At 55.6% G+C, this 27411-nt stretch overlaps 1 protein-coding gene across 2 annotated transcripts; it reads right to left on the bottom strand.

Moving 5' to 3' along the window:
- Window positions 1-1136: 1136 nt before the first annotated feature.
- Window positions 1137-27139, bottom strand: Hcfc1 (host cell factor C1). 2 transcript variants are annotated; one of them, XM_013035391.1, is made up of 26 exons: window positions 25989-27139; window positions 19849-19997; window positions 19538-19698; window positions 18394-18602; window positions 17214-17298; window positions 16348-16454; window positions 15016-15195; window positions 14555-14935; window positions 14144-14304; window positions 13141-13338; window positions 12542-12766; window positions 12313-12417; window positions 11680-11899; window positions 11260-11402; window positions 10967-11105; window positions 10510-10730; window positions 8448-9927; window positions 8031-8194; window positions 6898-7474; window positions 6219-6536; window positions 5682-5797; window positions 5460-5597; window positions 4387-4572; window positions 3267-3567; window positions 2525-2588; window positions 1137-2392 (listed from the first exon to the last, which is right to left on the bottom strand). In XM_013035391.1, the coding sequence occupies exons 1-26, from the start codon at window positions 26179-26181 to the stop codon at window positions 2353-2355; spliced, it is 6261 nt and encodes a 2086-aa protein (XP_012890845.1). In that variant the 5' UTR covers window positions 26182-27139; the 3' UTR covers window positions 1137-2352. The 2 variants fall into 2 exon arrangements, with proteins under 2 accessions (XP_012890845.1, XP_012890846.1); XM_013035392.1 differs by having other exon boundaries at window positions 6898-7342.
- Window positions 27140-27411: the final 272 nt, after the last annotated feature.

Below are 27411 nucleotides of genomic sequence, written 5' to 3'. Positions count from 1 at the left end.
ACCAGAAGTGGCACTGTGGCTCAAGTGGTAGAGTGCTCACCTTGTGCTGAAGAGCTGAGGGACAGCGCCCAGGCCGAGTTCAAGCCCCATGACCAACCAAAAATAAAAGATATACTCATTACCTGACTTACAAAACAGTAACCATTCTGTACATCACCTTTATAATGATACTTGTACTTCACAATCCAATTTGAAACCCCTTTGTATAGCTACTTAGAAATCAAAAGGAAGAAAAACCTTCACCTTCCTTTTCCTCGTGTGCAGGGACAGAGACTTGAACTCAGCCTCTTGTTCCCTTTGGCCTCCTTGCTTACCACATGAGCCACCCACCAGCCTGGTTACCTGGAGATGCCAGTCTTACACTTTGCTGCCCTGGCTGGCTGGCTTCCAATCTTGCAGGCCAGCCTCTTGAGGCCCTCAGACTAACACAGGTGAGCCACTGATTGGTTTCAGGATTTTCTAAGGGCAACCAGCAAGTTACCCACATATGAGCCTTGGGCAGGTCCTCCCTGACAGTGAGACCAGTTTATTTCAAAAAAAGTCTTTTAATTGTTCAAAATAGCACAAAACAACATCGCACTATGGTAATATTGAGTCACGGGGTTACTCTACAATAGAGGAACGGGTGGTGCTGTTCTCAGAAAGGAGAAATCCAAGGGCGCTTGGGAGAAGAGACGGGGTGGGGGGCGGGGCAAAACAATGGGTCCAGGCTAGTGGCTGCAAGGTGACTAAACGTGACATTTTCCACAGAGAAATATACTATAATACACGGACCGGAGGCCCACAGGGTATGGGCCAGAGGTTGAGGGATAGGGTGGGGTGCTAATTCTCCCCTCCCCTGCTAAATCTCCAGGCAGAGCTGGGGAGACTGAAAAGGTAGGCTATTCAGTTCAAATCCTTCTGTGGCCTGCCTGCAAACCTTATTATTCATTGCCTAAAGCTTGGGTGTGGAGCCCTAAAATCCAGACCCCCAACCCTGAGTCTGGACCCCAAGGGAGAAGGGCTCAGCCTAGGAGACAACACAGTCAAACCCAGAGCTGGTGGTCAGCCAACTCTCTAGGGATTACCTGCCACGAGGGCCAGCTCCCACCCTTGCCCCTCCCCAACTTCCCAGCCCCCCCCCGCCCCCGCCCCCAGTGGCCGCCAGAGCCAGGGTCAATTTCTGAAACAATGATGCTGAGGGAGATGAGGCCTCTTCCAGGGGAGTGCTCACTCTCGGGGAAGCTCACCCTTTCTTTGTCCCAGAGGCATGGGGACAAAGGGCACAGGGGTTAGTTGGAGGAGACTAGACTGGGTATTGACTACCAGATCCTACACGAGAGACCCCAGACCTCTCCTGCCCTTGCTGACCCCCGCTGTTTTCTCCAGAAAGATCCCTGTCAAAGATTAGCCAAGGAGAAAAAAAGAAGAGAAAAAAAAAGTTACACGTTCTGTACACAGCTAACAAACAACAACAAAAAAGGGGGGGCCAAAAACCCCACACGCTAAGGCTAAAATTACAATAAAAATGTTAACTTCAATCTCAACTTAAAAAATACAACAAATGCAGCAGTTGTGAGCGGCGCTGGCTCCGGGCGCACGGAGGATTCTGGAGGATTCTGCAGCCGCTGCGCAGGCTTGCCTTCCAGGCTCCTTCCTCCCTTTTGCTTTTTCCTTCTTTCTTTTCTCTTGGTAAAGGGGGCGTGGGGGGAAGGCGGGCACACAAAGGCCTCTGAGAGGTGTGGAAGCTTCCTGGGGGTTTGCCTGGTGAGACGCGGCTGGCGAAGCGAGAGGCGGGGAGGTGGCGGGACACAAGGGCACTAATGTAACAGGACTGGACCTGGCCTCCAAGGAGGCAGCTGGCATGGGGCTCTCCCCTCACTCCTATGGGCCTCTCACCCTGATCCTGATCGCCCCTCAGCCGGGGGGGGGCCAGGACCCCAGAACATGATTGGGCCTGGACTTGGAGAAGCGGGCACTATCCGCTCTGAATTTTTCTCTTCCCCCAAGGTCTCTGGAATTCTCCAGTCTTACTCAGTCCTGGGGCGGATGTTGGGTGGAGGAGGAGGGAGGGAAGGAGGGAGGAAAGGAAGAAGGGAGGAAGGAAGAGCCCAGCTCTCTCTCTCGCTTGCTTGCTTGCTCACTGCTCTTTCCAATCTGCCTTCTGCTTCCCCCCAGCAGCAATGGTTGAAATGTGCTTTCTTTCGATTCTTGTAAAAAAAGAGGCGGGAGGGGAACGCATGGTGGGTGGCCAGTGGCTGGTGAGGCGAAGTACAAAGGCCAGGCAGGCAGGGCGGAAGGGGAGGGCCCTGGAGGGTGCTTCCTGAAGCAGAGGGGGTCTGGAGGAGAATCCAGGTGCTGGTCAGCTCAATCTCACTGGCCATCTGCCTTCGACTTCTTTGGAGCAGATTTCCTTTGAAGATAGAAAAAAGGCAAGAGCTCAGTGAGGACTGGCGAGCATGGCGAGGCCCAGGACCCGGGACAGGCCGAGCCCTCAGCCCGTGGCCCCACCCCAAGCCACACAGGTGACAGAGGACTTGCTTACATCTCCGGAGAGGACATGGGCCGCTTGCTGGCTGGCTTGGTGCCCGAGCTGTCTTTACTGGTTTCTGAAAGGAACAGGGGATGGTGAGGAGACCAGTGAAGAGCTGAGAGTGAGAGCCAGAGCCGGTGGCTCTCGCGCCTGTCATCTCAACTACTCGGGAGGCTGAGATGTGAAGGTCGCAGTAGGAAGCCAGCCCAGGCAGGAAAGTCTGTGAGACCCTGATCTCCGTTTAACCACCAGAAACTTGGAAGTGGTGCTGTGGCTCAAAGTGATTCAGCAAAAGAGCTCAGGAACAGCCCCGGAGTTCAAGCCCCAAGACTAACCAAGGAAAAAAGCAAAAACAAAGGCTGAGAATGCTTTTGTGCCCTCTACCCCTGCCTCCATCGGACCCCCTCCGTGCCCCCTTCAGGGCTACATCCCTTTGGGTCCTCCCAGGCCACAGCCTTCACTGCTCAGCTCCTGCCTGGCTGCCTTTCCTGAGCACAGGGGGCTACCCCCCTCCCCACAGATGCCACCACCTTGCCCAGCTGAGCCCGAGTACCCTAGTCTAAATATGCAGTTAGGGTCTTGAGACATGACAGGTTCCACTCCAGAGCGAACGGCGAGAGACCCTCCAAGAAGCTTACACCTTGCCACCCGCGTGCTTCCAAGCCTCCTGAGTGTAGCTAGGGTCCCTGTCCTACCCACTACCTCTCCTGTACCCCCATACCTCTGGCTGTGCTCAGCCCTATGTAGCACCCACCTTGCAACCACCTCACTTGCGTGGCTGGGCCATAGCCCTTCTCATTCCGGGCGGCGATGCGGAAGATGATGGCGGGTTTGGTGGTATAGTCAATGTGGGCATTGGACAGGCTGGATGACTGCACTAGGCAGGAGGGGCTGGGCCCACAATACACTCGCATGAAGGCCAGCTGCGCCGGGGCCGAGCTCTTGGACTCGCCTCCGGCCTGGGAGCTCTGGATGGCCAGGTACACAGAGTACTCGATGATCTTGCCAGACGTCACTGAGGGCGGCTCCCAGGTGAGGTGGGCACCATCGGGACTCTAGAACCCAAGGCAAAGTCAAGTCGTGTCTTATTCTGCTGCTGTGGTGACTGCCTACCCTGCCTGTACTCAGGACAAGGGGGTAAGGAGCTTCTAGAACTGACTGTTCCTAATCCCCCCTAACGCCACACACATCCCAGACACCAATCCCCTCTAACGCCACACACATCCCAGACATGGCCTCTCAAGTGGAAAAATAGAGAACCAGGACACCAAAGTAGCCCTTCAAACACCTTATGTCACTAAGTGTATGAGATGCAGGGTCTTATCCCTGAGAACCCTGAGAAATGGCGCTCAAGGCATCAGAGCCCTTCGGGATATGTGCAGGACTAAAGAACACGCTGTCAGGCTGGGAAGGTGGCTCAGTGGTACAACGCTTGCCTTGCATGCATGAGGCCCTGGGTTCAATTCCTCAGCACCACATAAGCAAAAAAAAAAAAAAAAAAGACTGGAAGTGGAGCTGTGGCTCAAGTGATAGAGCCCTTGCCTTGAGCTGAAGAGCTGAGGGACAGTGCCCAGGCCCAGAGTTCAGGCCCCACGACCAGACCCCTCCCTCCACAAAAAAGAACACGCTGTGCACGGGCTGTCTTGCATGCAGCGGCTGCTCACTGAAGCTTAGCTGCCAGGTTACCACAAAGTGAGGCTAAGAACATGGAGACCTTTTCCTGGTTACCCTGGTAACCAATGGCAAAACCAGGCTCTTGACATTCATTAACCACTAGGCAGCAGTCTTTCCCCAGGGGGTGGAGCTGCACCAGCCAGATGCACCAACCAGCCCACTGGTTGGCATACTGAATACCGCCTCCAGGTAAGACTCACTTTGCTAATTTTAATGGCACAAGGAGCTCCTGGAAAGCCAGGCAGACAGGTCTTAAAGGCCGATATCTCACTGAAGGGCCCCCGGCCACAGGCGTTGATACCAGCAACACGAAACTTGTAGGCTGTGCCTGGCTGCAGCTCCTGCTTCTTCAGCTGGTTATAGTCAGGGACTGTGCTCGAGTCATCCTGGTGGAAAGAAGGCAGAACAGAAGAGACTAGCATGAAGCCAGCATGCCATCAAGAAAGCAAGCTCATATGTGAAATGAACCCCAAATGAACCCTGAGACAGGGACACAGGAGGTTTTATCTTTGTTGCTGTTGTTTTTGTTGCTGTTGTTTTTAAGGTACTTATATTATGTGATTTTTTTTTGTTTGTTTTGTATGTTCTTCCCCCATGGTAATAACCCACTGTCACTGTATTTCATTCCAGCTCTGCATCTTGTAGATACATTTGTCTAATTTGGGGAGGGGAAGGAAAGGGAAATAACAAAACACTGAAACAAGGAAACAGGTTGAATCATTGTAACAATGAGATGTACAAGACACTATGTTGAAAACAAACTTTACAACTTGGGGTGGGAAGGAAGGAATGGGAGTGCTAATAATGCCGGATAGGAAATGGACTTGTTACTCACATAACTGTAACCCCTCTATACATCACCTTCATAATAACATAAAAGCTGCGAGCTCTGGGCCTGGGGGCGGTGCTCATTGGCACAGCGCTGGCCTAGCACAGGTGAGGCCCCAAGCTCCATCCTCAGCACGTGTTTCCCATCCTGGGAAGTCTGCTGATGCCCCAGGACTCGGGAAGGTCAGCACTGGCTGCCCCTTCGCAGCAAGGCCGGGCATGGTAGGCATGAGGCTGGAGACTGGGTCCTGGCAAAGAAGGACCAAGATCTCTTGCTTTGCTCCTGCTTTGGATGGAGGTGCCCTCAGGATTCCTGCTATTCAAGTTGGCCCAAGGACAGAGCGTTCGGTGAGCCCCAACTCTGGGTGGTGGCGCTGATCCATCCTGCTTCTACAATACTTGTTTCATGTACCCCCCTGCACTGCTACCTCCTGGTGTCACTTACATCCAACGGGACAGAGTCTTCTGATGGCAGAAAGTAGTGGGTCACCATTACATTGGTGCCCTTAATGACCCCCACGTCAAACCACTGGTTCTCCTTTTTGACGGGGGCTTTGCTGGGTGGGGGTGGCAAGTCTGGTTTCTGGAAAATGTAAGAGAGATGAAATTAAGGCCCTGGGGCCTGGTGGCAGTAATGACCCCTTGATCCCCAGCACACACAACTCACCACGCCCAGAGTCTCAATGCCATTGGCCACTTCAGTCAGGGTAGCCGCAGCCTGCAGCTTCGCTGGGCTGGCCACAACAGGCTGGGGGGCCACGAACGTGTTGGATGGAGCCAGGCCTGGGAAGAAATAAAGAGTTCATGGAACTGAGCTGGGCACTGGCAGCCCAAACCTACATCCTAGCTACTCAGGAGGCTGAGATCTGACCATTGCGGTTCAAAGCCAGCCTGGGCAGGAAAGTCTGTGAGACTCTTTATCTCCAATTAACCACCAGAAAACCAGAAATGGCACTGTGGCTCAAGTGCTAGAGCACTAGCTTTGAGCAGAGCTCATGCCCTGGGTTTAAGCCCCATAATCGACCGACTGACTGACACACCGACACCCCCCCACGCACACAATTTGTGGGAAGGGCCTCTGTTCAGGGCCTGGACCAGTTGATATCACTGTACCATCCACACACCCCCAGGTCTCAACTCTAGCAGTAGGAAACGCCTTTCCCTCCATCAGCGTTCCCTGGGGGTAAGGCAGGACCCTGCTTACTTTCGGTGGCCGTAGAAGGCAGCAAGGCCACCGTGTTGGGGACAGCCCCGGCCAGCTCGTTCAGACAGTTGCTCTCGATGGTTGGGTCATTGAGGCTGTCGGCGGGGGCCAGGGCCTCGGTGGGGAGGTGGTGCTGCTGCTGGGCCTGGGCCTCCTGCAGCTGCTGCTGCTGCTGCACCAGGGCGGCCAGCTCCTGCTGGGTCAGCACAATGGGGATGGTGGTGGCCTGGCCCTCCTGGCCTTCGGCTGAAAGGTGTCCCAGCTCAGCCTGGGTCACGGCCGCTGCTGCCTCGGAGGTATCCATGGGCTCCCCCGTACCTGTTCCGGGACCAAGAAAAACAACGACTCAAAAGGAACTCCGACCCTTGCCTGGGCCTGGCCCAATCCTCGCTGGGTAGCTGGCCGTGTCCCTGATACAGACCCAGACGCTCACTGTTACCAAGACCTCATTACCAAGACCTCGTTTCTCTGCAAGCTTCTTCTGTCCCACCCCTACTCGGGGACAGGTTCTATACCCTGGCCAATGGGCTAACCCCCAGGCCGGCCCATCCGACACCTACTCCCCCCACCCTGAGGCCCAAGGTGCCATTCCTGCAGGAGGTGAGCCGTGGCACCTCCACCTAGGGCTGTCATTTCTCCCCAGGGTGCCCATCCCCGGAGGCTGCCAGTCGGCACCTACCCATGACGGCCTGTTGGGCAGCCTGGAGCACTGCCTGGATGGCCAGGGCCTGAGCTTCCTCTGTGGCTGCGGCCTGGGCAGCTGCTTCAGCTGCTGCAGTCACCGCCAGCTCCTCGGGGGTGAGCCCTGTCACCATGAGCGTGGTGGTGCCCGCCTGGGCCTCAGCCATCAGCTCTTGGGGCAGGGACAACTGGTCTACTTCAGACTGTGTGGGCGGGGGCGGCTGGACCACCACAGTGGCCACTACTGCCGAGCTGGCAGGCTCCTGGCCCGAAGATGGGTCCCCCGTGCTGCTCAGATCCACGGCGGCCTGGAGCTCAGGGGTCTGGGAGGCTGTCAGGACCTCGGTGGATTCCGCCATCAGGGGCGTGGCGGTAGACTGCAGGAGTTGCCGGGGTGGCAGCTGCTGGCGAGGCCCTGGTGAGATCTGGAGTTCTTCCGGGGGCTGCAGGATGTCAACAGCAGAGAAGGGCATGTCAGAAGTTTCTGTGTTGGCTATGGTCACTGTTATGGTGGCCGGAATGGGGACTTCGGAAGTCAGAGCCCCTGGGGCAGTTTCAGTCAGTGATGAGATCTTCTAGAAAGGGAGAGAAGCCCCCGTCAGAGGGGAGGAGAGGGAGGCTAGAAGCAGGCAGTGATGCCGAAAGAGGAAAAGAAACTCCCATCTTTCCCTGCAAACCTACAGCATCTTCCTCCCAGGCCAGCCTGACCCCATGCCAAGCGTGGCTGGGGACGGCTGGGGTGCTAGGTGTGGCCAGGCAGGGAGATGTGGTGGAGGACTTCTCCCCTCCCCCCCAGTGTGACTCTTCTTCAGAGATGCTTGCTTCCCGCTTTCGACAGAAGGGCACTGCACTCCCGTGGCCTTACTTTTATTACAAGCTACCGCAAATGACAAGCGATGGCACACAGCTATGATAGGAAGGAGGTTTAGAAAGAAACCACCATCAGCAGTCTCTCAGCACGACTGGGCTCTCGCCTCCTGCCCAGTAGACACCCAGGTTGCCCTTTTATGGTCTGAAAAAGGAAACCGGGAGCAGGACCTTGCCCGGTACAACAGTGACATCTGGTGTCCAAATCTGGAACAGCAAGGGCCAGAGGCAAAGCGGACGAAGGGATCCTTTGGGGGCTCTTACCGGCACAGAGGGGCCTGGTACTGGTGTGGACTGTGTCACGGTGGTCACCGCTCGGGGCAGCGTGGAGGACACAGTCGTGGTGATGGCACTGGAGCTGGTGATGTTTATGCTGTCACCCTGGGTGCTCTCCGCTTCCCCCTGGTCACTGGCAGCTGGTGGGGGGTCTGGGGGGGTGACAAGGAGACTGGTTGGCCTCCATGGGGCTTCCAGTGTCCTGGAGGGAGGGCCAGCGGAGTGGAGACGGGCCATCTGCTAGACACCTTCGCAGGTGAGCGGTCGGCACAGCCACACATCCCTGCCCCACCCCAGGCTAGACTGGGAGGCTCCGCATGTGCTGGATTGGCGACAGGCTGTCCCGCCGTCTTTGCTTTCATCCTCTCAGGTGTAGGCCACTGGGCCGCGAAGGCCTCCACTCACCTTGGTTTGAGCTCATGTTGGAGGTGACAGTGGTGGCTGTGTGCGTGGTGCCCGTCTCGTGGGTCTCACAGGGAGGGTTGGAGCACACCCTCTGTGTCGGGAAGGGAGTCAGCAATGAAGCACCGGCCTGGGAGGAGACGGCGGACTCTAGGGTCCTGTGAGCAGGGGCGGCGTCGGGCAGCAGGGCGCCCACACTGACTGACATGGTAGTGCCAGTGGAAGTGGTCTGGTGTGTCTCGCAGGGGTGGCCTGGTGGGGGCTGCTGCCCGCCATCGGGCTGGCCTGCACCCCCGTTGGCGGTGGCAGTGGTGGCCGTGTGAGTGGTGCCCGTCTCGTGAGTCTCGCAAGGCGGGTTGGAGCACACCCGCTGGGCGCTGCCCGCATTGGAGGTAGTGGCGGTGTTGGTGGTGCCCGTCTCGTGGGTCTCACAGGGTGGGTTGGAGCACACTTGGGTCACGGTGGCCGAGGGGCACAGCAGCGCCTCCAGGGCCGTCACAGTCATGGTGGTGCTGGGCGCTCCTGGGTGCAGGCTCTCGTACAGGGGCGCGGGGATGCCCAGCACGGTGCCAGGCTCCCCGGCCCCCATCACGGGGAGGGCCACAGTCGGGGCGTTGGAGGTGTAGGTGGGATGGGGCTCCAGCTGGCACCCGAGGAGCACGTCCTTGCTGCCGGGAGCGCTCAGGCTGGCTTTGCTGCTGCCTGGAGGGGCGGGTTGCACAAAAACAGGGCTGTGGGCCGCAGCCTCCAGGGCAGCGCTGGGCCTGAGCATGGGCCCGGCTGAGCGCGGGCCCCCGGTGGCCATCACAGTCACGGTGGTGCTTGTTGCGCACATCTGGCGGGCTTGGCACGGAGGCTTGACAGCGCCCGGGGCTCCCTCTGACACCCCAGGAGCCACAGCGATGCGGACCAGAGTGGGGGTGCCCGAGGCGCGACGGGCGTCTCGCTGCTGCCGGGCCCCCATGTTGGACATGGCTGTGGTGGCAGTGCTGGTGGTGCCCGTCTCGTGGGTCTCGCAGGGCGGGTTGGAGCAGCCATGCTGCCCGGCTAGGTTGGACGTGGCTGTGGTGGCTGTGTTGGTGGTGCCTGTCTCGTGGGTCTCACAGGGCGGATTGGAGCAGACGCGGACCACACTGCCATTCTGCTGGCCCACGGCAGAGGTCACGAGTGAAGCTGCTTCCTGTCTGTCACAAACAAACTGCACTTGGGTAGGCTGGGGGTGGCCCCCAAGGTTAGCCACCACGGTGGTGGTGGCGGTGTTGGTGGTGCCCGTCTCGTGCGTCTCGCAGGGCGGGTTGGAGCACACCAGGGTCACCGTGCCAGGCTGCACATCCCCTTGCCCCGAGTCAGCAATGGTGACCGTGGCCGTGGGCTGTTCTGTCGTAGGTGAGGCCAGAATGGACACAGGAAGGTCATGCACGGGCTGGGCCTCCACTCCACTGGGTGCCGTGATCAAAGTCACCTGGGTAGGCTGAGACACGGGCTAGGGCAGACACGAGACCCCAAGTTAGTACCAGGTATTATGTGACGGCTCTCCCACAGGGCGGAGGTGCCACCCATGCCAGCTGGGCCCACCAGCTGTATCTCTGGATCTGCCATGGCGAGCAATCTCAAGATCAACTCGCTCTGCGATCCCAGGACACTGACTTGTTCAGAGACCAAGAAGGATCAGGGGTGAAGCTAGAGGCAAGCCCTCTGCCAAGCAAATGGAGCCTATCCAGAATGTGCCAAAGTCACGCACAGATGCTCCGCCACCTTTAGGAGAGTACAGCTTAAGAAAATGCATCAAGAGAAAAGCACGGTCTACGTGAGTAAGGACATCAACCGCCACATCCTCTACCCTGGTAAAAGAACCATCTTAATGTTTCCCAACTGGACTCTGCTCAAAATGCGCTGTCTGCGTGATGGGCGGCAAGGCAGGGACTGTGCAATGGGAATCCGCCCAGGTATGGAAATGCTGCCCGGCCGCCCACAGCCGAGCCGCATGTGCATGGGTGGAGAATGGAGAGGGGCTGCGAGGCCTATGTTCCCGTGAGAGGGGGCAGATCCTCGGGGCCGGACTCACCTGCATGGTGATGGTGGGGGTGGTGAGGCCGCCGGCAGCTGTCAAGGTAGTCTGGGCCGCAGACACAGTGATGGCAGTAGGATTGATCACCTGACTCGAGAGGGTGGCAATGGTGCCCAGGGTGGTAATGGGTGTAGCCAGGGAGGCGCTGGTGCTGTGGGCCCCAGCGCCAGCGAGGCTGGTAGAGACGGTACCCGTCACTGTGCCTAGGGTTGTGACACCTGAGGAAAAGGGCGGTAGAGGTAGAATGAGGCCTGCCGCCGCCGCCTCCCCCCGAGGAGCCTCTCTCCCTGAATGGGGTTGGGAGAATGCGAGCTCTGGAGTACAGCCATCGGAGGCAGAAGGCTCCAGACGGCACCTTCCACGACTCCCCCAGCAGACTAAGGGGAGGCGGCCACAGGGAGGCTAAAGGGATGGAGCCCAGCATTGCTGAGGACCTGGCCTGCTGGCTACACACCTGTGGTGCCCTTCACAACCAATGTGGTGACGGCTGGCTTGACAGCGGAGACGGTGACTGGGGTGACCAGGCGAACGCCGCCCATGGGCACGGTGCGGAGGATGGTGCCTGGCTGTCCAGGGGCCCCCTTTAGCACCACCTGGAACACCAGAGCAAAGCGCCGCCAACGTCACTCCCAAGCTGGCTGGACTGTGCTGCCCCTCCCAGGCCCATCAGGAGGGCACCTATGGCCTGTGGGGGGGGGGGTGGACTGCCCTGGATACTGCGGTGAAGAGGGGCCGCAAGGGCCTCACCTGGGTCACTCCTTGCTGCCCGTGGCCTGTAGCAATCTTGGGAACCGCGGTGATGATCTTGGCGGGTGTTCCAGTCCCCGAAGTCATAACTTTGGTGGTGATGATGGTGATGGGGGACTTGATGCCGGGAGTGCTGGTCACGCCTGCACGGGGACACCGAGAGCGTCAGAGATTGCTTCCCCACACCATGCTTCTAAGCAGTTACCCATGCTGTATGACAGGAAGGTGAAGCACTACCAATCAGGACCCTACCACCCCTCAGCAGCCTCACACCAAGGGACAGAAGAAAGTCAAGAAGAAGATTGGCAGAGGGAGGGGCGGAAAAAAAGGTGGGTGGGAGCACCTGGTCTCCTACTTTCCCCACCCAAGTTACTCGCTGGCAAAGGACTCCAGGAAGCCGTAGGCTGGAGCGCCTCCTACCTGTGGCACCCGCTTGGGTGATGATGGCCGACATGGGGATGGTCTTGATAATGGTGGTCGTGCCGGGTTTGGTGGTGCTGGGGGAGACGCTGCTAATGCCCAAGATGGTGGGCTTGGTCCCGGCCCCACTGGCCTGAGTGGTGGTGATAATGGTGGTGGGCTTGCCATCGGCTGAGGTCACCAGCTTCAGGATTGTCCCTGCTGGCAGGGGCCCTTTGGTCTGGAAAGGAGAAGATGGGGGATGAATGGCACCACTCCCGGGAGAGAATGCTTGCTGTAGGTACCCCAAGGAAACCAACACAGGAAAATCATGTGCAACACAACTGACTGTTATCTGAGACCGACCGACAATATTAACATTGCTCTATCCACTGAGCTGAGACGGATGTATACCGGAAATAGAACAAGTCCTCAAATACACAAGGCAGGTTTATTACTGTACTGTCTAATGGTGAGCCAAGCAGCTCAGAGAATGTTCTAGACACTGTGGGCAAATGTGACTGAGCAGCAGGACTCACTGAACCATACACACAAGCTTGTGGGACCTCCTGCAGGCAGAGAAGAAGCGGGAGTGTTCTCGTGGCGCAGTGCCCATGGTCTGGGGCCCATTTCCAGGAAGGCCTCGCAGCTTACCTGGATGATCTGAGTCACGGGGCCTGTAGACGCTTGGCCAGTAACAGCTGAAGTCTGAACTGGTTTGGTCTGGACCACTGACATCACTTTCCCCAGATTGGAAATCTAAAAAGGAAAGCATGAAGTAGGCAATGATCTGGAAACCAAACAAGGGCATGGCCTGGGACACACTTCTGGAGCTGGCCCTGGGGCAACGTGTCACCAGGGGCAGCCAGTGCCTGTCACTCACCAGAGCACTGCCTCCTGGGACAGAGATAGGGCTTTTCACCAGGGTGATGGTCTTGGTGACACCGCCCACTACCGTGGTCACTACTTGGGCTTGCTGAGCCACCGTCACTGTTCCAGACTTGTGTACCGTGATGATAGGGCGGGTAGATGTGTTAGCTGCAGAGGACACAGATGTGCCCACTTGGGCAGCTGCGGTCTTCAGCATGCGAGTGGCTGGGTTGCTCACCTGGAGAAAGCAGAGGCAGGTGATGAGCAGGGTGCTGAGGCAGAGACTGTATGTGCCAGCCAGAGGCAGAGACTATACGTGCGCATGAGACCAAACGCCTGTGCCTCAGGCACAACTGGCCATCCTCAGCTGGAGGCGCAGCTCTGTTTACTGAACGACAACCACAGGGCTCGCCCAAGGCCGCCACACACCGAAGGCTCACTGCTAACTCCACAGCCTGATGACAGCACCGATTATGCCCTCGAGGGCTGGTCCAAAACCTTGTAGAAATCACTTCTTTAGAAATCACTTCTTTCCGAAGGCTGATCAGCATTAAGAAGCCCATAGCCCTGAAGCCGCTGGTTGAGAAGCAGCTGTAGAAGACAGATGCTCACCATGACAGGGGAGGAGGCCACCTTCACAGTGGCCGGGAGGGTGGTCGTGCCAGGTGTGACAGCCACAGTCTTGACAATGGTGGTCCCCGCTGGGACACTCAGCACAGTGGGTGCCGAGGAAGGGGGGATTTTCTGGGTGGCGGCGGCAGCAGCTGCTAGGGCAGCCATTCCACTCATCTGTGGGTTGCTGCCAATCACCTGTGGTGAGCACGAGGTGTGTGAGCCACGGGGACACCGACTTCTTAATTCCACAGCCTCCCCAGAACCTGCCAAGAGGCTCAGCAGCATCCTTTGATTTTGCCTGCTGCTAGTCCCCTTGTTCCTAGTCCCCAAGAGCAAGGACTTGCCTCCCCGCCACTGAGCAGGAAGCCAGCCAAGAGGCAGGAGCTTCCAGGGTTCCACATCTTCTATAAAGACCACGGGGTCAGGCCTAAAGTGACGACAAATGCCTGTAAGCCCAGTAACTCAGGAGGCTGAGATAGAAGAACCACACGTTTGAGGGCAGTCCAGGCAACTTAGTGATGCCCTGTCTCAAAATAAAGAGCTGTTGAGTATATAGCTTAGTGGTAGAACACCTGCTTGGCATGCTCAAGGGGCCAGGGTTCTATATCCAGCACTGCAAAGCAAAACAAACACGCAAAAAAAAAAAAAAAAAAAAAACCCTCACAGAGCCAAACAAAGCTCACTTCTCAGAGGCCTGGGTCAGACCCAGATGATCAGATTTTCCCCTCAGGCTCCAGGACAAGGAAGTCCACATCTAAAATGCCCCAAGGATCACATGGAAGGTTAGGTCCTTCTGTGGCATTAACTTATTAACTCTCAAGCCTGCCAGAGACCTCAGCCTCAGCAGCTTTCAGGACAGGACAGGCATATTACGCGCATACTGTAGACAGCAGAGATGCTGGGGGAGGTGGAAGCTCACCACCTCCCCCACCTCCCCCAGACCTATTTATTCTACCAGGCCAGAAACCCTGCATCTGTTCCCCCATATTCCCCAGCTCACCGTCCCCTGGGCACTCTGTGTGGGCACAACCATTCGTACACCAGCAGGCAGGGAGGTCACAGTAACAGGGGCTTTTCCAGCTTGACTGGCAGGCCGCATAGTGACCAATGGGGTTCCTGCAGTGGCCTGAGGTCCAGTCACTTTGAGAACAGCAGGGACACCTGATGAGACAAGAAGGGAATCAGGGATCAGCAAGTCGCCTTCCGCACAATGTCCTCTGCCAGAGGTTCAGTGCACACCTGGCGCATGCTTTCTGTGTGGTTCTCCTGCATGCCCTCGTCGGCGCACAGTCCCCGTGAGCAGGACAAGGGGAGTCTCCTAAAGAGCCACCAAGCACCTGTTCACTGAGCAGCCCCTTCCTTCTGATCCCTCACCACCCCCACCCTTGGTCCGGTCTGGCCCCTGGCTTACCTTGAGTCCTGGCTGCGGTGGGCACAGCAATGGAGCTGCCTGGCACGGTGGGCAAAACCTGGATAGTGGTAGTGGTCGGGGGTGCGGCGGCGGCAGCGGCAGCGGCAGCAGCAGCTTGGGGCAGGAGCGTGATGCCTACTTGGGTCAGTGGCTGTACAGCAGGGGCAGCTGCTGCTGGGGCAGGGCTCTTGGGAGGGTTGGCAGGCACGGATGGGACTGGATTGGGTGTGGGGGAGGTGGCGGTAGCAGCCGTGGCAGGAATGTCATATTTCTGGAGCTGAAGAAGGTAACTGTCGGCTGTTGCCACTGCCCCCCAGCTCACCTCCAGAGAGTTGGTATTAGCTCGTACCAGTTGTACTCGGGCTGGGGGCGGTGGCTTTTCTGTAAGAGAGCATCACTGGTAATGAGGGCACGGGGCAGGGAAGGGTCTGTTAGCTGTGGGGCGGCGCGGGGCAGCATACCTGTCTCCAGGTACCAGAGGTCCTTGCAGCATACTTGGTTATTCCATGCCTTGCGGTAGCCGTCGCGCCCACTCCAAATGTACAGGCGGGTGTTGATGGCGACTGCACAGTGGCCAGCACGGGCCCGGGGAATGTTGTCCTCCAGTGTGTCCATCAGAATGGTTTCCCAGGCCATGGTATCTAGGGATGGACAGCATTGAAGGTCAGCAGGGAGAATAGAAAACACCTATCCCTCAATTTCCAGTTGCTTTCCGGATTTTCTTTGTCAGGGTTAGGCTTCTGAAACCAGGAAGTGGTAAGAGTACTCAATGAAAGCAACCAAAAATCCCAAAGCAAAAAGTATCATAAAATAAATAAAAGCCACACAACTGGTAGGGCACCTGCCTATCAAGTGTGAGGCCCTAAGTTCAAATCCCAGTACTACCAAAAAAGAAAAAAAAAGATAATCAAAGTCATGCTCCCTCAGTTAAAAACAAAACAAAACAAAACACAGATCTTACACCTCCTAGAAACGTGGGTCTCACGTGGTGGCGTGGGGGGTTATGGGAACCCAGGCACCACTAGGGTGAGCTGAGTGCTATAATGTATGGGATCTGTGCAGGACAGTTCGATGATATCTGACAGCAACTCTTACCTCTGGGGTTTTTTTTCCCTCTCATTTTTCATTTTGGTTTTTTTGTTGTTGTTTTGAGAAATGGAGTCTATGTTGCCAGGGAGGTCTCAAAACTCCTGACTCAAGTCATCTTCCTGTCTCAGCCTCCTGAATAGCTGGGGCCATAGATGTGTATCACTGGCTAGCTACCTCTAGGCTTTGGGCCTTTGAATGCACTTGCACTTGACGTAGAAGTGGTGCAAGGATACTCACAAGAGCACTGTGTGAACAAGTTTCACCACCACCATGATAGCAATGCAAAGGCTGCAGCTGCTCACTGTTGAGCGATGTGAAATGATCTCCAAGATACACAGTCAATGAAAAAGGGCCAGTGGTCCTGGGGAAAACATGTTAAGGACCCAGAGCTATTGTATGTATGTAGGATCCCTGAAGGCAGAGGGCATAAGAAACTGCTCATGTGGCCACGTGAGACCCGGGTAGGGGTGAGGGAGGCAGCACGCCGCGAGTGCCCGTGTACTTTGGGCCATCAAACTGTATAACTGAAGGGCCTATCTGAATAATTAGGAGGGGCACTGCTTCAGAGCACTCAACCCACTGGATATTTCTGGTGAATTCTAGGAGTCGAGGGACTGGCTTCGCTTCCTGCACACCCCACAAAGCTCTCAGGGATGAGGAGGGCTAGCCTCCCCAAGGCTTCTCCAAGCCCCAGGAGGCCATACCCAGGTTGAGACAAGCCAGCGTGTTGGTGCACTTCCACTCCTTCTCGTGTGTAGCCACTTTGACATCATCCATGACAAGAGGCACCCAGCCACCAAACACGTACATTCTGGAAGAGGATGAAGAAAAGCAAAAGATCATAGAGAATCTGCCAAGCCACCTCCTCTGCCCACAAAGTTCTCCCTCTACCCAGGAGTTTCTGGGGTACACAAAATCTTCTGACGTGGCCCTCTCTCAACTACCGGCTCAGCCCTCACAAGCACGGTGTCACCTCTACAGCGAGAGAGCATCACTCAGCTCGTGTACAGCTCATCTTACCTGCCACCACCCTTTACGATGCTGGCATTCGCAAAGACAGTCGTATTTAATGGAGGATGGAAAACAGGTCACATACACCCCCCCTTTTTTGGTGCTAGTACTGGGGCTTGAACTCAGGGCCTCGTGCTCCTGCTTAGCTTTCTCGTCCAAGGCTGGTACTCTGCAACTTGTGCCACATCTTCACTTCTGGACTTTTGTTGGTTAATGGGAGATAGTCTTGGGGATTTTTCTGCCCAGGTTAGCTCTAAGCGTGGATCCCCTTTACCTCTGCCACCTGCATAGCTAGGAATAACAGGCACAAGCCATCAGAACCCGGACAGGTCATACTCTTGATGCAGTGTGACAGGTCCAGAAAGAGTCTCAGGCAGGGTTCCCTGTAGAACCGCTATACTGAACCTACCTTCTCTGGGTTCCCCCAGGGATTGTGATGGGAAACCGCCAGCCAGGCAAGCAAGAGGCCTCCTAGGGTCCTAAGGACTGTCACAACCAAACTGACTGGGCACACTTCAGGGACAGGGGAAAGGCTAGGCCAAGAAAAGCAGCTACTCACTTGTTTCCTATAGTAGTTGCAGAGTGGAGACTGCGAGGAAGGGGTGCCACCCCACTGAGGCTAGGCTTGTTCCATGTCAGCGTCTCTGTGGAGACAGAGAAAAAGGTTATCCATGCTCAATCAGACACAACCATTCTTCGGACACAGGCAAGGCAGGCTCTGACTCAATGCAAGCACTGTATCCCACATCTACCAAACAACCAGATTCAGCATTTTCCAAAGGCGTTTCAGCCATCCTGGCAATCGAGTTTCTTCCAAAACAACTGAGTGCCTGCTATATAGTGGCACTATTTCCAGGGATGGAGTTGGGGGGGGGTGGAGCTCATCTTTCAGCTAATGAACTTCACTTCATTGTTTTCTTCCTTTTTTTGGGGGGGGGGGAGTTCAGTTGTGGGGCTTCAACTCAGGGCCTGGACGCTGTCCCTGAGCCTCTTTGTGCTCAAGGCTAGCACTCTACCACTTTAGCTACAGCACCACTTCCAGTTTTTTGTTTTTTTTTTTTTTTTTGTCGGTCGTGGGCCTTAACTCTGGGCCTGAGCACTGTCCCTCAGCTCTTCAGCTCAAGGCTAGTGCTCTACCACTTGAGCTACAGTGCCACTTCTAGTTTTCTGGTGGTTTATTGCAGATAAAGAGTTTCATGGAGTTTCCTGCCCGGGCTGGCTTTGAACCGGGATCCTCTGATTTCAGCCTCCTGAGTAGCTAGGATTACAAGCGTGAGCCACTGGCGCCCGGCTACACTTCCAGTTTTTGAGTGCATAATTGGAAATAAGAGTCTCACGGGGAATTTTCTGCCCAGGCTGGCTTTCACACTGCGATCCTCAGATCTCAGCCACCTGAGTAGCTAGGATTATAGGCATGAGCCACCAATGCCTGGCTATTTCTGGCTTTTTGACGGTTCATTGGAGATAAGAGTGCCACGGAGTTTCCTGCTTGGATTGGCTTTGAACCAAGATCCTCAGATTTCAGCCTCTTGAGTAGCTAGGATTATAGGTATGAGCCACTAGTGCCTTTATCTTTCTTTTAACAAATGCTACCAGCACAAGGCAAAATAACGGATTCCATACCTAGGGAGCACCAAGCATCCTACTGTCAGCCATGTGGCGTGGAAAGACCTAAGGGGGATGCATGGCCAGCAGATTGCCTTGGCTCTGAGGCTACTAGAGGCGTAGCAGCATCTTACCAATGTCCAGGGTCCAGAGGTCCCCCAGCCTGCAGCCACTCATCCCTCCATAGATCACCAGCTTGGATTTCTTATTATCTTTCTCAGTGTAGACCACAGCAGTATGAGACTCCCGTGGTGGGGGAAGGACCCCGTAAGTGATGGGGATGTCCCAGGCTACCACTCCGGAGCCTGGTCGTAATTCCAGGATATATAAATCATTCAGGTACCTGATGAAGAAAGAGAAGTTATAGCAGGCCTCGTTTGCATGCAGAAACTTCACCAGGTTTAACCACACTGGAACCTCCAGAGACGATAAAGAGCAAAGGCCATGTGCATTCCGAGTTCCTCTTCTACGCTTGCCCCTGGGGAAGGGGCTGCCACAAGCTCTCAAGGACAAGTCCAACTGGAGTAACAGGAGGGGTGTATGAGGCGCGACGGCAGCCTCGAGTTCACACCCAGTGCAGGCCCCTCCAGGCTGCCCTGCTCACAAAGCCAGGCATTATATAAAGGCCTCTGTACAGTGAGGGGGTGTCAGCTTGGGACTACCTCCAGACAGAAAGGCTTTTGGCCACGGGCCTTGGAAAATACCCATCAGGAAACTTGCAGGCAGCAGAGGCTGAGAAGGAAGGAACCCAGCTCGAGCTTGGGTCTGAGGAGTAGGGAGCAGCCCAAAGCAAAACAGGGTTCTGCGGTCTTGCACAGGCCTCTTTAGGGTTTTAGGTTTCAGAATCAAAAAGCTTGGTACTGGGCATCTAGTGTCACCCTCGCTGACTACTCAGCACAGAAGATGAGGCAGCGGAGGTTAGTTTGCTGGCACATCCAACGTTATTTTCTGTGCCAGTACTGGGACTTGAAATAAGGGCCCGGGTGCTGTGCCCATGCTGTTTTACTCAAGGCTGGTGCTCTACCACTTGAGCTATGGGCTCCACTCCTAAGTTTTTCTTTCTTTCTTCGGTGAATTAGAGATAAGAGTCTCACAGACTTCCCTGCCCGGACTGGCTTTGAACCATGATCCTCAGATTTCAGACTCCTGAGGAGCATGATTACAGGCATGAGCCACTAGCACCCGGACCATCTGACTTTGGAATTTCAGTGAGTCCTGTGCCTGGGCAAGCACACCTACCTAGGCTGGGGTCTACAGCACAAAAGGACAAAGCCTCACCTTGGAATGTTGTTCTTGGGGTCTTCACTATCATTGGCCAGACCCCCAAACAGGTAGCATTTGTTGCCCACAAGGGAGAAGCTGTGCCCAAGCCGAGGGCACGGAGGGGGTCCATTTTTGGGTGTCTTTGCTTTGAGTCTCTTCCACTCCCATCGGCTCGCCTGCAAAATGAAGAGAGCCTCATTCATTTGTGTCAAACTCCAAACCCCTGACAAAAAGAGCACCACAGGGGTGATGTGGGGCCAGAGGAGGCAGTGTGAGAATCCGGGCCTATGGATAGGCAGCTTCTGGGGAGCTATACACTCCGTTACCTGCAGCTCGTAGAGGTCGTTGCTGTATTTCCCATATTCCACCATCCCACCAAACACTAGCAGGCGAGTACCGTCACACACGAAGCCATAGGCTGCACACCCTGGAGGGATGTCCCCTCGCACAGCTGGGATGAACCACTGGTTGGTTGCTGAGGGGGAAAAAAAATGAAGCACAAGTCAAACACCTAGGAGTCTCTTATTACTAAGCCTCCATTCTTAGTCCTCCAGTCTGGTACCCTCCACCCCATCTAGTCGTCAAACATGGCCAAAGAAAGGAGGGGCTGAGCCACAGTACACTGTGGCTTGGGCCCCATCGGTTTCACCTTGGGCCACTCTAGTCAAGCCATCTGCCAGAGTCTTGGACTTCCAACTACACAACTGCCCACGCCAACCTGCTTTGGTCAAGGTCATTTCAGCAAGCAGGAAGTCACTGACCAAGATAATTCATCAGTTTCTGGGGCTCTCTCTGACTACTGACTTCCTTCCCTGATTGTTCACAGGATCACCACAAACTTCTATGCCAAAAGTGCCCCCTGGGGCCCCATGCTCCCCCTGCCTGCACTACAGAGTCAAGGGAGCCACAGCAAACAGCTGCACCTGTGGGGGGGGGGGTCAGGGAAATGCAAGGGCAGGAGGCCAACACCTCCTATGCAAACAGCTGGTAGCCTGGCAAGGGGGGGGGGCACAGCCAGACCCAGCTTGCAGGCAGAGAGCGGTGGAGACAAGAATCCAGCCTCTGCTCTAACCTCCCAGGCCTCACTGTCTCCTACTCCGACTTCTCGTCTCCTAGGTGATGGTCTACAGGCTCTGTGGCAGCGCCAGTGCCCCTCCCCCATGGCCACCATGCCTACACCACTCCAGAACACTCTCAAGCCAGAGGTGGCAACCACAGCAAGGACTATGGTGACAGCAGCTTTTCAAAAGCCTTTTACACTTGCAGCCTCTGGTAAAGATGGCACCATTCCCTACTTTACCTACCTGGTGCCCTGCTTCTTCACCCAATTCCCTGTGCCTCTCACATCTACGGTGCCAGGACTGCCCAGATAGTGACACGGGCAACTGTCTTCCTCTCTCATGCAACGTTATTTAAAGGACATGTCCCTCTCCCCAAACCCCAAGCTGGGGACCAGATACAAATGCATCAGGCCCAAGTCAGTTTGGTTAGATCTAAGGAAGCGGGCTACAAAAAGGAGGTGAAGCTCAGGCCCAGGGGCAGTGGCTACAGCAGGCGAAAAGTTTGTGAGTCAAGACAAGACTGGCGCCTAGGGAGCTGACTGGGAGACCAGGATAGTCCTGTGGGAGGAGACATCTTGGAAGGCTTCTGAAGACCAATCTAGGGTGCTTACTGCTCAGCAGCCGACTTTCCCCACAGGAATACTAGGATACTGTGATAGAAAAAAAGAAAATATAGCTGGGTGCTAGTAGTTCACACCTGTAATTATAGCTACTCAGGAGGCTGAGATCTAAGAATCAAGGTTCAAAGCCAGACTGGGCAGGAAAAGATCAAGAGACTCATTCCAAAAAGCTAGAAATAGCACTGTGGCTCAAGTGGTAGAGCACTAGCCTTGGCCAAAAGAGTTCCGGCCCTAGGAGTGGTGTGTGCGCATGCGCACACCCCCCCCAAAACATATGGGACTTGGAAACCAAAAGCTCTATGAAAGTAGAGAACAGGAAACCCTGTTATTTCTATCCTTATTCAAATGCATCTCCAAAGGGGAGGCTAGCCATTATCTACCCTCAATGCACCCTAAGAACTCAAGTCCTAAGCCATCAGTCTGAAGGTTCCAGTGTCTGGCAGCCTTGCAGGAGGAGTGTCTCTTCACACCCTCTCCACAGGTGCTTTTGGAGTAGCTGCTGGGTGCCTCAGTGGTTTAGCTGAGTCACTGAGAGACTTAGAGGCTGCCTAGCACCCATCCGCTGCCATCTTCCTGAAGTAGTGCTGGTACTGCCCATACACAAGAACGCGTGTGTGAGTGCATGCATGCACTCACACCAGATGCCAGCTCCCTGCCTCGTTCTCATAGTGCAAACATGAAACAAGAAAACCAGGAGTTTGCAATGCCAAGGCAAATCAACCTTGCCTATATTGGGATAGAGGGCCTCACCCAATCCCCAGGAGTTTCCTCCAAGTTACCAGGAGAAAAGCCAATAGAAGGCAGCCTCTGACTGCCTCAGCATAGCTGTCAGTTGATAAAGAAGAGGGCCTAAGAAGGCTATGACTCACCTGAGGTCACTGGAGCAATCAGAGATGAACCCAGCTGCTCATTTAGAATGATCTGCCCATTGTCCACCTAAGGGGCAGCCAGCAGCTACCCTCCCTCACCCGCATGTGCACAGCACCTAGCTAAGAGCCATCAGTCAAGGATGAGGACAAATGGTTAAGAGGCAAATGAGCCCGAGCCACAGCTTTCCCACCAAACTGATCACCCTAGCTGGCTCAACCAAAAGTGACCTGCAATACTCCCTAGCCTCCAGATGACCAGCCAGCTCTTTCTGGTGCACCAACAGGTGCTGAAGTAGTTCTAGAGTATTTCAGGCAAGGCAGGGACTCTTCCCATCAAAAGAGTTTGTCGGGGAGTGCAGATCCTAGTAGGGAGGTAACTCTGTCACTCCTCATTTCACCCCCTGGAAGAGCACAGTGAGTTCTCCTCCTCTTGTCTTTTAAGCCCAACAGCTACACTGTCTCCCCTCTTATCACGTGTATGTGTGTGTGTGGGGGGTATCCTGCAACTCAATCCCGGGGTTCCTTATTCTGGACATGCCCTGGCATGTTGCTTACTACCCTCCAGGCTGACTGACAACAGAGGAGAATTTAGGGGGAAAATAGGCCACCCAGTTGTGGAACTCTGAGAAAGGTACTATGTCCACCTTCCCTTTCAACTAGGACAAAGCCCACTTCTGCTTCACCAGGTCTCCCATCCCTCTTCATAGGATGCCAATTCCATTGGTGGTTGCTGCTGTTCCTTCACGACCTAGAGACTGACACCCAAGAAGCAGAGCAGATGGTCAAGTTTGAGGAGTCTGCTTCCTTTTTTGTTCGATCTGTCACATCAAAGCATTTCTGGTACAGCAGGCCCCAAGCGATGAGGCAGAAGAGCTACGTCCTATCTCCCATCTGGTAGGAAGGCTGTGAACCCTCCTCCACAGAAGGGAAGCACACCTGTAAGAGCTGAGAATGGAGTGGACCCCTGGGAACAAAACAAATATAACAGAGGCATGACTGGCTTCTGAGAAAAGGTAACACTGCAGCCAGGCCCTGAAGGGTGAAAGAGATTTCAGGACAAGGCAAACTACTGGGCTAAATCCAGAAGTCCCTTGGAGAATGTGGTAAGAAGTGAGGAGGGACTGCTGAGGCGGAGGGAGAGCAGATGTGATACCAGTTTCACTTAGTGATCAGTTAGCTAGGCATAGCAACAGAGGGAAAGGGAGGTGCTTTAAAGGCGGCAGCTGGCAGCCAGTTAACTGAGACACAAGCAGGACAGACAGTCCTGGTGAACGTTGGGTTCCCGCCCAATTCCTCCACCAGCTGGTGGAGGTGACCCTGGGCCTCACTTCCCCTCTTTGGACCCCAATTTCCTCAGCGACAGAAACAAGGAAGTCCCATTCAGTATCTCCCAAATTTCCTTCGAGAGTCCATGACACTGACAAACCACTGAGGCCAAAAAAGGCAGCAAGGGCAAGCAGTCACACGCACGGCGGCTTCAGCAGGGTGCGCTCCACTCCAACAGGCGCTCTCAATACTTTGGCTCAGGGCCTCTGGGTAATCTACTTTGTCTCATGGAAATGAAATTCCCTGAGGACAAGAATAGCAGCTACCCTACCACCTACCAAAGGCCAGTCAATGGCCCCCTCTGGCGTTGTGGTAGCTGCCACTAAAGAGGAAGAACCTGTGCTTGCTTTCTGTCTCATACTGCACCCCATATATCATCACCTCCAGACTGCCTGCTGACCCAGTCAGCAAGGCATGCACACCCCAAGAGCCTTCAGTACTGAGCAAGGCATCCAGACACGCCTGGTCTTCCGAGAAAACCCTTTTCAAGGGCTGATTCCACAGAAGGTGCTAGGGGAAGAGTTCGGGGAAGAATACCTTCTACAAAACCAAGGTAAGTAAGTGGGAGAGGCTGCAGTTGGAAAGGCCGGGCAGCCAGGATAGCATCAAGACCCATTAGAACCCAAGAGCTTGAGCTGGGCACATCCTGGATCTGCCAAAATAACGGACACAGCTTGGGGAAGAACAAGTCTCCTAGTTGCTCTTTCAAGTCACCTAAGAAATACCTTGTGATGATTTCCAAAATGCTACCCTGACTGTAAAGGATAGCTAGCTAACACCCATCTTATCTTTGCAGACTGGTTAACAGAATGAATGCCAAAGTGGTCAATTCATTTTAATAAACTAATGAATATGCAGAGGCCCCAGGGAGCCAAGGCAGGGCCTGCAGTGGACTTTGGAGCTGACTGTAATTAGGCCCCTGCCCTACTTTCTAAAATTGCATTTCCCTGCCAGGGAGCCTGCTCCAGGCCTTAAGAGAAAGTTGGTCCAAGGAGCAGAGCTCCTGGCTAGGGCATCTCTAAAAACAGCCCTACCACCAGAGAGGTTCCATCCCTGCCCTTGGCTTTAGCTTACCGGGCTAATTCCTGTCCCTGCAGCTGCCTGGGCACAAGCCCCAGTGACCCCCCCCCCCCGCTTTCCTGTGGAGGCCCTGAGAAAAGCCCTGCTCCCTAGAGGCAACAGGTGCTGAGGAGACCAGGAATGCAAAGAGTGAGCAGCACCCTGCCAACCTTTCAAAGTCAACTTGGTAGGGGGAAATAACCTCAGAGGCACTGGAGGCCCGCCCGGCACTTGCACCAAAACTCTCTCTCCTGCTGCCTGTTGCCAACCCTGGAGCAAGTCGACAACTGAGGCCAGTCAGAAAAATGGCGCTTGCTGCACCCATCAACGCAAGAGGAGGTGCCTGGGAGTGACCAGTAGAGCTGAGGGAAGATGAACGAGGGCGAGGGGGCAAAGGAGCTGGCAAGTAGCCACGGCATACAAAGCAGTGCTACAAGACAGGAGCTTCCTGAAGCCCACCAGCGCTGGCTGCTCTCCTGCCCCGCTGCGGTTCTCCACACTCACAGCCCAGGCTCCACAAGACTTGAGCAAGGCGAGGGTCCATAGGGCCACTGTGCTACTCGAGGGCCAAGAAGCCACCACAGAAGAAGGATGGGATAAAGCTGTGGTGATGAGGCAGCAGGCTTGCTGCCCTAGAGACTCAACACGGCGACCAGGCAAGGGACATGTGGCTCCCATGAGGGAAGGGGCAGAGGCCAGATGGTGTGTCAGCTACACCTGCAGAGGCCCCTCACAATTAACAAAAGCTTGGTTTTAGGAGGGAAGGGAGAAGGGGCAGGATAGCCGCTTCGGTGACACTCAAGAGGGAAGTGCTGGACCACCTGGCCTACTGCAGGGACATGAATTCATCTTCTCAAGGGAAGGGACCAGACTGGGGGAAAAAAGGGATCTCTCCGTCCCTCCTCCCCACATACCCACATACACACACACAATAAATAAATAAATAAAAAGATGCAGAAATGCCAAAGGCAGAAGGATGCACACCCACTTATCCTATGGGTCTCTAAGAAGGCAGAGGCATAATGTGGGAAGTGGTTCGGTAGGCTGTTACAACTCGCGCCCCTGAGAGTGCTTTCCTCGGTTTTACTAGAGGCAGAGAAGGTATTTGTAATCTGGAATTGGTCATTTCTCCTGAATGGGCATGGGCACCCAGGATGAGGAAGAGAAGAGGGGGGGCCACCTCCGCCCTCCTCCTCCAGCCGGGTAACGGGAGTACGTCGGAAGTCACCAACGGTGCAATACCCTACTCCTGTTCCCTCCCCTCCGGACTACGGCGTTGCATCCAAGTAACAAAATGTAACACCGAAACCCCGCAAAGTCCGGGGGTGTCAGGATGGGGGAGAAGACCGAGGAAGAGCAGAGAAATCGGCAGAGCAACACGGGGAGCAGAGGAGTGCGGAAAGGGAGGGGGAAGGGGGGAAGGAAGGGAGGAAAAAGAGGCGGGGGGAAGGGGAGGGGATGAGCAGAGAGGAAAAGAGGGAGAGGGAGATGGAGGGAAGGATCTAGGCGACCCAGCGGGCTTTGCACTCACCCGTGTTATACACGTGCAGTTCGTCCACTATCCCTTCATTGCCGCCGCCAAATACCACGATGAGCTCCTTGATGGCCACGGCTCGATGGCCGTGGCGGGGTCGGGGCACGGGACCCGACCAGCCCACCACTCGCTTCCAGCGGGGCTGTAAGAGCACCGCTGGCGAGTTGGCGGGCGACACGGCCGAAGCCATGGTTACAGGAAAGGGTGAGGTGGAACGAAGTTGCCGAGCAGGAAGGGAGACCCTCAATTCCGAACACACACCCCCTTTGGTCTAAGGCAGCTCTCACGGAGAAGCGGCTGTTCACACCGCGGTAGACGACTCCATGGAGGCCGCCATCTTAACTACCCCCCTACCCTTTGGCTCTTCCCCTTCTTCTCGCTCGCCCGGTCTTCTCGCAAGATTCCCGGAACTGTCGAGCACCTAGGCCCAAAAAGCTGGAGGCCACTGAGTCCCGCCGCCCTGACTATTTGCCTGGATCCTCCGGCTTACAAGCTCGGACGAGAGGCTCTGGGAGCCGCCATCTTGAGACGCCTCTCTCTCCTCCCTTCCTCAGTCGTATCCCTCCCCCGCCGGAAATGGCGGAGCCCCGGCCCGGTTCCCACACCCCCAAGTGCTCAGCACTGGCTGGCTTCCGGGGCGGGTGGAAAGGAGCCACAAACGCCGTGATCGTCCCAACCCCGCCGGCGCTTAAACCACAATTGTGGGAGTCGCCATCTTGAGACCGTCCCGCTTCCCCGCCCAGCAGTTAGTAGAGCCGCCACTCCCCAAACAACCTCGACACTCCTAAGGAATGGAGGCGCGCCCAAAGCCAAGGCAACCAGACCGATCTGTCAGGGACTTCCCGAGAGCACAGGCCGTACAGGTCGTGAGGTCTTGCACCTCTCCGTTGAGTTCGTCTCCTGCTCAGGCTGCGCCTGTTGCCCTGGGAGCCGCCATCTTGAGACTACCTCCCCCTTCCCCCCTATTCTCTTCCTCTTGGGTTAGTTCTTCCAATGCAAACCAAATGCAAGGCAGTGTCCAGTCTTCGCTTCCCTCTTTATGACTCCTTCCCACAGGAGCCGATCCAAAGAGCCAGAGCTAGGCCTCGAGGTGGCAACTGTACGGCAGGAGAAGCGGTAACGGCAGGGCTCTCATGCCTCCTCCCTGGGAGCCGCCATCTTGTGTAAAGAAGTAACAACTAAACATGGCGACGGCGGTCGGGCGAGGGGGTGGAGTCGGTCTACGTCATCGTTCCCCCGCCCGCGCATGGCTACGCCTCTGGGCTCAGTTCTCTTAAAGTCCCCCACTGCTTGCAGACCTGCAGGCCGGCGCTGGTACGCAGTGGACTAGGGCTGCAGCTGGGCTTGAGTCAAGTGTGCAAGTGTGCTCCGCCCCACTTCCCTCCCTCCCAGGGCGCCTCCACGCCTCCGCTCTGGGAGC

This window comes from Dipodomys ordii, unplaced genomic scaffold (genome assembly GCF_000151885.1).
Source record: "Dipodomys ordii isolate 6190 unplaced genomic scaffold, Dord_2.0 Scaffold209, whole genome shotgun sequence".
Taxonomy (NCBI): domain Eukaryota; kingdom Metazoa; phylum Chordata; class Mammalia; order Rodentia; family Heteromyidae; genus Dipodomys; species Dipodomys ordii.
The sequence above is the reverse complement of the archived record's forward strand: the minus strand, read 5'-3'. Positions and strand labels throughout refer to the sequence as shown.